This window comes from Eurypyga helias, unplaced genomic scaffold (genome assembly GCF_000690775.1).
Source record: "Eurypyga helias isolate BGI_N326 unplaced genomic scaffold, ASM69077v1 scaffold10961, whole genome shotgun sequence".
In the NCBI taxonomy this organism is placed as follows: Eukaryota; Metazoa; Chordata; class Aves; order Eurypygiformes; family Eurypygidae; genus Eurypyga; species Eurypyga helias.
Window position 1 is genome coordinate 3,547 of NW_010232749.1, and position 9,162 is coordinate 12,708.

Genomic DNA, 9,162 nt, shown 5'->3' on the forward strand with positions numbered 1-9,162 from the left:
CCTGTGGGACTTACATATGAAATTTTATTTCTAACTTCCATTATAAATGTCAAATTTTACTGCAAATTCAGTTAACCACAGATAGATTGGGGGTTCCAATATCTATTAATCTCAAACCTCGCTGATATTTCCCAAAATGGGTGCAGGCAACTACCGTTTTGAGAAAGGGCCCTGTCACCACAGCAGTCCTCCCGCTTTTTGTGCTGCCTCTCCCTCCAGTGATGTAACTGTGTGCTGCCTGGCACAGAAATAGGTGGCTGTGTCTAAAACTGTAAGGCCATGAAGCTGCAAGGAGACCTTGTTTTTGTCTTTATCTGCAGAGATGATGATTCGGTCTTGGAAAGATGGTGCATGGCCTGTGTTATTCCCAAAAGGATAGATCCAGCCTAGAAATTGCAGCTCTCCACCTGGGCCCTGACGGATACAATTCCAGTCATATCGAGGGGTATACAGCGGTGCTCCCGTTATAGTACAGGTGAGTGAGAGTGATCCAGAAACCTTCCCCTCCTTCAGACCAGATGCCACCATCTTTATGGGGGAAAAGGTACCTGGAAAGACACAGGGCAGTTGAGAAATTTGAGTGTCTGTGAGAAAGCTCATGAGTGCAGTAGTCCTGGAGCTGCAGGGTGCACAAAACCAGGATTTTGGCCTTTAGTTCCAGGAGTTATCCCTGGAGGCAGTGGCTTTCCCAGTCACCACAGATCCCTATTTCTTTGTACTGCTGCCCAAAGGACTGCTGAGGCAGGATATCCATGAGAATCTGATTAACTGCTGGTTTACATGCCCTATCTTTAAATATGAATCCAGAAGCTTAGCAGAAGGAGAACATGGGGTCCCCAGCCCTTCCCAGTCCTCCTGCTCTCTTCAGCAGCTATGCCCAGACCCACACCCCACTGCACAGACAGTGGGGACAACAGGCCGGGCATGGATACATGGGGGGGTTCTTACCTTTAAGTGCTGCAGCAAAGGTGATGACCAGCATCCAGAGGATCATTGCAGGTTTCCCCAGAGGAATTTGCATGGTGCACCATGAAGTAGAAAAGTAAAATTGTGAGGCTGAGAAGGGCTCAGATCTTCCTCTCTTTGAGTCAGCAAAGAAACACCTGCCCTTCCAGCACTGAAGGCTCAGACTTCCTTGCAACTCCAGGCAGATTTGCAGCCTTCTGTGAGCTTTGCAGTTGCAGGTACTTCATACACGGAGGAGTTGAATACATTCACTGCTGCTGGCCTGGGTGGGGACAGGAAACCACATTCCCTTTTCTGTACTGCACAGGAAACACAAAGACCTCTCCTGTCTCCCCAGGGCCCCTCATATCATCATCTCTGAACCTCCTATCAGAGGCTGTGTCCCTGTAGATCATGTAGATTGATGGGAGGGGACAGGCATGGTAATGTAGAATGTCTTCTCCCTGGGTCCATGTCACTGTGACCTGTTCTCAGTCCAAGCATACCTTGAGAAATAGATTTTATCAATAGAAACCTCTGGATGTTTTCCAAGGAGAAGGGACCTTCTGATGTTCTTTACCAGGGGGCAGAAAAAAAAACCATAAAGGGCAGGCCCAGACCTGAGTGGTTGAGGAGAAACCTCAAGGACCATACCTCAATGAGCATTACGAGAGATGCTACATGCATTAGTGGTGCTAAATGTGGATATGGCCGTGTGCCTGTTGGGCTGTACTGGGACGACCATGGCCACACAAACAAGGGGAGTTATCATTTCTCTTGACTTGGCACTGCTGTGGCCACTTCTGCAATAGTGCATCCTGGTGTGCAGCTCCCCATTCAGGAGGAGTGGGGAGAAATTGGAGAGGGTCCAGAGGAGATCTGCCAAGATGGAGTTGGGGGCCATGTTTGGAAAGGCTGAGAGACCTGGGATTCTTTGGCCTATAGAAGCAGAGGCTCAGAGTAGCGTAGGAGTCGCTTGAGGAAGCTTCAACATTGCTTACATAGATGATTTCATGTTTTTCTGGCAGTGGTAAAGAGTATGAGGAAGGAAAACCATCAGAAACTGCAGCTTTGGACATCAAGACTGGACAGGACGAGGAAGAAATGTCATTCAAGAGGTAATGTTGTGCTGCTACAAGTGACTGAGAGGGAATCTGTGATCAGCCCATAGCTTTGTATTTCAAGGAACAGCTAGTGAGGATGGAGAGAAATAATGAAAGAAAGGACATGCTGGGATGGGAATCAGGTGGGGAAATGGGTGGGATGTCTACAGCCTGCAGGGAAACAGGCACAGGTGTGGGACAGTGTAGGGCAGCCTGCAGTGGAGATGGCTGAGGGTGCTGGCAACACTGGAAGTCTCCAACAGAACCGAGGTCTTTGTCCCCTTGGCTATGGCTGATGTCTCTGCCATTGAGGTCTATGATAAATCACATTGTCCTCATGGCACTGGAGCCTCATTTCCTCCTTGAATCCCCCAAGGAGGCTGGGAGGTCACTTGGCACCACAAAGCCCATATCCTACTGCCCCCTGAAGAGCCCTGAGCCATGAGGGAGAGACAAGATCTCCCTTTCCCAAGGGGAGTGGTGGTCAGGGCTTGGTGTTTGGCTTGATGAATACATCAAGGCTTTACTCAGCATCAGAGACACCTGTACAGTGCCTCTACCTGTCCCTCATCAGTCTCTCTGATTTTCTGCACTAACAAGTCCATGGAGTCGTTGTCAGTAATGGGCCTCAGTGGGGCCAATTACTACTCAAAGAAACTTTATTGTTTCCTTCTCACTTTGCCTTCTTGAACTCTTGGTTCAATCTCCTCTTAGTGTCTGAGATTCATGGATTTAGGACCAAACACATTATGGGGCTCATTACAATTCCATAATTTTCTGCAAGTCTTCAGTTGGAGAGATTTTAAGCCAATAGTGAATTATGAAGATTTCAATGACCATTTAATAAGAAACTGGTTTTGGTTTTTAGGATTTTTATGATTTTTACTTCAGAGAAGTTATAGCAGCATGCTTCCACTGATGGTCTCCTAAGGAGGTCTGGGTGGGCAGGAAATGCCTGAGGCCAGGCACTATATCAACAAACTTCCTCCTCATCTTCCCAACCCTGTCATTTCTGTCATCTGCCCCCTGGGACTTGCATCACTTTTCCTTCCATCAGACTTCTCCACCGAAGTCCGCAGCTTCAGTGCGATGTCACCGCTCCTTTGCACCAACTCCCAAATGCTTTGCTCAGAGAACAGCCTGCACACAGTCACAGAAGGATTTATCTTCCTTGTCAACAAACAGAAGTTACACACAATACAATTTAATGAACAGTCAAGCACTCCTTAACTGTATGCTAATTCCAGGCTGCATCTAATGATGTCCACCTTCCACAAGGAAGAGTTGCACAAGAACTTTTTTAGGCAGGGAGATAGAAAAGGCTAGATATAAACACAATAGAGTAGATTAAAGAATAAATTAGGGTCTGAGAGATAGGGCAAGCTTCTAACTATGTGAAGCTCAAAGCAGCAACTAGTTGGGAGATGTCTAAATGAACAAAAAGGAAGGAGAAGAGGAAATATGGAGCGCAATGGGAAGGACACATGGCCAGAGGGTCTGCTGAAAAGATGCCCTCTTAAACACAGGCCTTTAATCAGGACAGATGATTAACTGAAAGGTAACATAGGTTAAATATGTAGTGTTAAAGCAGAGTACTCGTAGTGCAGGTGGGGAGGGAGATCAATATTTATGAGAAGAAATTCCTGGAAATTCCCATTCTGGCATGTTGGAAAAATATTGCCATTTTATTAAAAGTACTCAATTGTTTCAGCTGATGAAAATGTATTTAAATTCTTATAAATGTTGAAAAAAGTTGTTTGCTTTTCTAAGCAGACCTCAGTTGTCTGAACTTAGACATCCTCAACATAAGGAGGATGTTGACTGGTTGGAGCGAGTCCGCAAATATGCTCCAAGGGCTGGAGCCCCTCTGCCATGGGGACAGGCTGAGAGAGTTGGGCTTGTTCAGCCTGGAGAAGAGAAGGCTCCGGGGAGACCTTATAGCACCTTCCAGTGCCTGAAGGGGCTACAAGGAAGCTGGGAGGGACTTTTTACAAGGGCCTGTAGTGACAGGACAAGGGGTAACAGGTTTAAACTGAAGCCACTGTTTTATGTCCTCACTCTGCATGGTCAGACAACTCATCTACTTCTGGTGTTTTCCTCTCCTAAGCCCCTACATAACTTTCCCCACCTCCCCTGCCCTTTCCCCAGCCTCCTCCCCTAACACATCACCCCCCTGCCCTTCTCTCCTGAGCCCATGGAGACCCAAGTACAGCAGCACTGTGGGGGACAGATTCTTCAGCATTTTTTGAACTTGGCTTTGGAGGAAGAGCCCAACCTCCAAACACCAGCACTGAGGAAATCACCTTTTATTACCGAGTTGTGACATGGGAAGCCAGCTGTACCATCGTGCCAGACACATGTACAAGGGCCTCTGTGTCAAGCCGACTTGGTTCGTGCTTCTGGGGAAGTGCAGTAAATACAGACATTCCTGGAAAACCAGTTTTATTACAGATAAAATGTGAAAAGCACAGAAAGTTCACAAGATAAGTTGGAAATACTTTCAGAAGATAAATGGGCAGCTTATTGCTGCTGAAAGACAACTGACTGGATCAGCTTCTTCAGTGCATATTTGAGCTCCTGGTTCCTCATGCTATAGATGAGGGGGTTCAGTGCTGGAGGTACCACTGAGTACAGGACTGCTGCCAGCAGATCCATGGATGGGGAGGAGATCGAAGGGGGCTTCAGGTAGGTGAACATGGCAGTGCTAGAAAACAGGGAGACCACAGCCAGGTGAGGGAGACACGTGGAAAAGGCTTTGTGTCGTCCCTGCTCAGAGGGCATCCTCAGCACCGCCCTGAAGATCTGCACATAGGACAGCACAATGAAAACAAAACACCCTAAAGCTACAGAAAGGCTAACCACAAGAAGTCCAACTTCCCTGAGGTAGTAGTCTGAGCAGGAGAGCTTGAGAAGCTGAGGGACTTCACAAAAGAACTGGTCCACAGTATTGCCTTGGCAGAGAGGTATTGAAAATGTATTGGCAGTGTGAAGCACAGCATTGAGAAACCCACTGCCCCAGGCAGCTGCTGCCATTTTGGCAGAAGTGCTGCTGCCCAGGAGGTTCCCGTAGTGCAAGGGCTTGCAGATGGCCACATAGCGATCATAGGCCATGACAGTGAGAAGGCAATACTCTCCTACGATCAAGAAGAGAAAACAAAAGACCTGGGCAATGCACCCTGAGTAGGAGATGGCTTTTGTTTTCCAGAGGGAATTTGCCATGGATTTGGGTAAAATGGTGGAAGAGATGGCTCTTGTTTTCCAGAGGGAATTGGCCATGGATTTGGGTAAAATGGTGGAGATGGATCCCAAGTCCAGAAGGGAGAGGTTGAGGAGGAAGTAGTACATGGGGGTATGGAGATGGTCTTCACAGGCTATGGCTGTGATAATGAGTCCATTGCCCAGGAATGCGGCTATGTAGATGCACAGGAAAAGCCAGAAGTGCAAGAGCTGCAGCTGTCGTGTGTCTGCAAATGCCAGGAGGATGAACTGCGTGATGGAGCTGCTGTTGGACATTTGGTCCCTGCAGAACTCAGGTGCTATCCAAGAAAAAAAAGACATTGACAATTTAGGGCACACTTCTCTGAGAAAAACCTCTTCTGTTTCTTACAGAAACATCCCATGTCATCTCTCTTCCTCTCAAGACTCCCTTCATGTTTCTTCCTCCCCTAAGTTCTGGTTTGCTCTGGCTGAGTGTTGCATGAGGAGCAGGGTCCTCAACTGATGGGCTCCCTGTCAGTAAGACCTGCTCTATGGCAGTTTGTACACTGAAGTGGCAAAAGGCCTGAAATATCAGAGAGTTCACTGAGGATGGACACCCTGGGCTGAGTGCAGGAGCCTGGATGCAGAGACCTTGTGGGAATAGTCTTCGTGTCCTGCAGGGAAAGATTAAATTAACACTCTGACCACTTGCCTCTGGAAAAGTGCTCTGGGAGGGCTTTCTCTTCTCTGGTTTTACCCTTCTAAGCAGAGGTGTCCGGGTCTGATTCAGCCACCACAGAGACATACTCTGCCTGCCCATCAATTAACGCTCTGCAGGAGGGATCACAGGAGAGCAGCAAGTGTGGACTGTCACTATGCGCACATCCTCCCTCAGGAAAGGTGCACCCATCATGGAGGAAGGCTGCTCAGCCTCTTCCCATCCCATGCTCCAGAAGATGGGCACAGCGATTTAGTGATACACTCCCTTTGTTTTCAGATGTCCTTGTCACACTGGGGGAGCGTTGGTGGAAGGGGTAGAAATCCTTATCCTCTGGGTTGCTCTCAGCCTGAAAACCAATGAGCTATGAGAGGCAAATGGGTTCCCTGTGTTTTAGTGCAGAGACGGGAGAGCTGTTCTCTCCACTGGTCTTGTTCCCAGCTGCCTCGTTCTGCCTCTCTCAGCTGGAGGATGATCACACTCAGAAGTTAGTCTACAAAAAGAACTGGGGTGAGCAGGGGTTTCCAGATCCAAAAGGCAGCTCTCCAAACCCCTCTCAGTCATTCTCAGCCTAGCAGTGCAGGTAGTGACACAGAAGTTGTGGCTCTTCACCCAGACGATCAGACCAAGCACTCTGATCTGTTGTGTCCGTGCCTGACTGAGGTCCCAATGCTCACTGGACAAGGGCATGCAGGGCTGATATCATCCAATCAAGTATCCATGCTGGAAAATGTCCAGCCACCACTGTCTCCTCTGCCTGGAGCTGGTTGTAGTGGTTTCTCTGTCTTTTCCCATCCCACTCATCCTGCACTCAGCTCTGCCCTGCAGAAACCAGGGGCAGGACATTGTCCAGGGGCATCCCTGTGCCTGTAGGAGCTAAGAAACAGGTCACAGAAATCCTGATGTGTCTGTAAAAAGCAAGTTGTGGCTTGGGGGAGCCAGATTAGGCTGCTTTGGGATATGCTGCTTTTTATCCCAGACTTATGTCTCAGTGTAAGAAATGGGGTGTTTCAAAGCCTGCTCTAGAGTGGAAGTAAGAATTTCAAGCTCCATCTAAAAACTCAGACAACCAGGTGAAGATCAGGAAATCTTCTTTCCAGTAGCCCCTACCTTGACCTGCTTCTTGAAAAGCTGCCTCAGAAACGTCCTAGGGTAATCTGGAGCTGTGAGCAGCCCTGATTCTATGCAACACCCCTGAAAGCCGGACACTTCCTTCTACCCACAGATTCTGTCCCCAGCTGCTTGGGGAGCTCCCTGGGCAGGCTGACTCCTGACTCCAGCCCCTGGGGTGCAGGGACACTGCTCTGAAGGGTAGGCCTGGGCACCCCTGCAGCCATCGCTGGGAGAAGGGACCCCTTGTGCCCTGTCCCTCTGACAGTGTTGAAGGGAAACCCTGCCCTGGAGCGTGTCCTCCTCCACACTCAGGAAACCCTGAGACCCATCCTGCCAGATTGTATCTGCCTGGGGATGTGCCACCTCTAGGACACCCCTCTGGGTTAGTGCCTTGCCCTGCTGCCAGAGACTTACCATATGAAGGGCCGAGAAGATTTCTCTCCCGGTGATTTCCCCTCTGCCCTTCCACCCCAGACTGCCTTAACCTCCCTCTGCCCTGCTCAGATTCCCTTAGCAACATCCATTCAGTTACCTCAGACCTGCTGCCCTGTGCAGAGGAGATGCTCTAAGGCAGAACTGTCTTCCTGCAGCACTGCCAAGTTGCCTTGAGCTCTCTCCAACCCAGGAGCCCATCCCAGCTCAGCAGAAAAACATCAGCCCAAGGCATCACCTTCTTTTCTTCTTCTGGGCTCCCTTGAGGTGTCCCTGGGACTCCAGGGAATGTGCTGTGAAAGAGACTGAAGTAATCACTGTTGTACCCCCACTCAGCTGTGGAGAGACACTTATTTTCAGCTGTGTCCTTATGTTCAGGGCAGCTGACAGAGGTATTCATCTGACCAAACTGAGTTACGTACCAGTGTTGAGTCTCCCTTTTTCTCTTCTCCATTCTAATGTGCCAGAGAGAGAGTGTTCAGTCTCCCTTTTTCTCTTCTCCATTCGCTGTATTTACTAGATGTCCAGTGACTATAATGGCAATAGTCTCATGGACACCCCTGCAATGTTTCACCTAATACAGTCCAGCTGCTGAATTTATTAGCCAAATACAGGCTTGTCATGCTAATTCAGATGCCAAAACCATGCACCGCAACTGGAGCACACAGCTGACGAGGGCAGCACAGGACCCATGGAGAGTTATTCCTATTCAGAGCTGGTACACAACAGGTATCTGAGGTCATCTCAAACAGATTTGGTGCATATGAGCAAGTAACTGATTTCCACCACTGCTGTGAGGCAGGCCCCCATGTAGTAGATGAAGGCAGTGCCTCTCCCACGTGCTTTTGTCATCCCCTGGATGATACAATCAAGGAACAGGCCAATGATTGTCACAATGTTCTTGGGTCAAAGAATGTCCATTCCCAAGGACATTCTCAGCAGCACCTTGTCCTTCCTGGAAGATCATTTTCACCTCCATCTGGGCCTGCAAAGACATCAGAGAATACAACCTTATTTCTCTCTGGCCAGGCGGACAGCAGGGTTTGCTGTCTTTGTGCACACCTTGTTTCAGCTGTTCATTGCCGTCTGCCATCTAGCCAGCATGTCTTTGCTCTGAAGCAAAGCCTTTTCTTAAGCATGGTTTTGGTCACTAGGTAGCAGGCTTCCCCATGGCCAGTGAGAGCTTGGCCCTGGTGACACAGCTGAGATGTAGTGGTGCATTCAGACAGAAGCATAGACAGGAGGAGCTGGAACCTCCTGTTACACCACAGAGCTTTGACATCAACAGAGTAACTGCCAAAGCAGGGTGGGAGAGTTTTCCCAGCTGGTGATCTGCAACGGATAGGCCCAGGAAAGAAGGGCTGGGAAGATCAGGAAGGATAGGTATGGAGATTCTCCATGGGATGGTCAACAGTTTGAGTGAGCCAAGGTAAGTGCCAGAGAAGAGGTCAGTTTTAGGGTGATGTGGTGGTGGGAGATAAGGGTGTACAGAGAGACCATGTGACTATTGTTCCTTCATGTAAGAGTACTAAAGAGAGAAATGTTTCATAAAAGGTGGTCATAAGGAAGACCAGAATGCTCTCTAAGAGCTCTGGAGAGAGCCAGGAAGGTGGTAACATGTCTAAGGACAGTCTAGTAGGAGGACACGCAGGC

At 48.9% G+C, this 9,162-nt stretch overlaps 1 protein-coding gene across 1 annotated transcript; it reads right to left on the minus strand.

Moving 5' to 3' along the window:
- Positions 1-4,568: 4,568 nt before the first annotated feature.
- LOC104503667 (olfactory receptor 14C36-like) lies at positions 4,569-5,561 on the minus strand. The gene has a single exon (XM_010161500.1). It carries the CDS (start codon positions 5,559-5,561, stop codon positions 4,569-4,571), a length of 993 nt encoding a protein of 330 aa, XP_010159802.1.
- Positions 5,562-9,162: the final 3,601 nt, after the last annotated feature.

What these genes read in the sequence shown, in the direction of transcription:
- LOC104503667 (XM_010161500.1), bottom strand. Translation starts at nt 5,561, where the DNA reads ATGTCCAACAGCAGCTCCATCACGCAGTTCATCCTCCTGGCATTTGCA.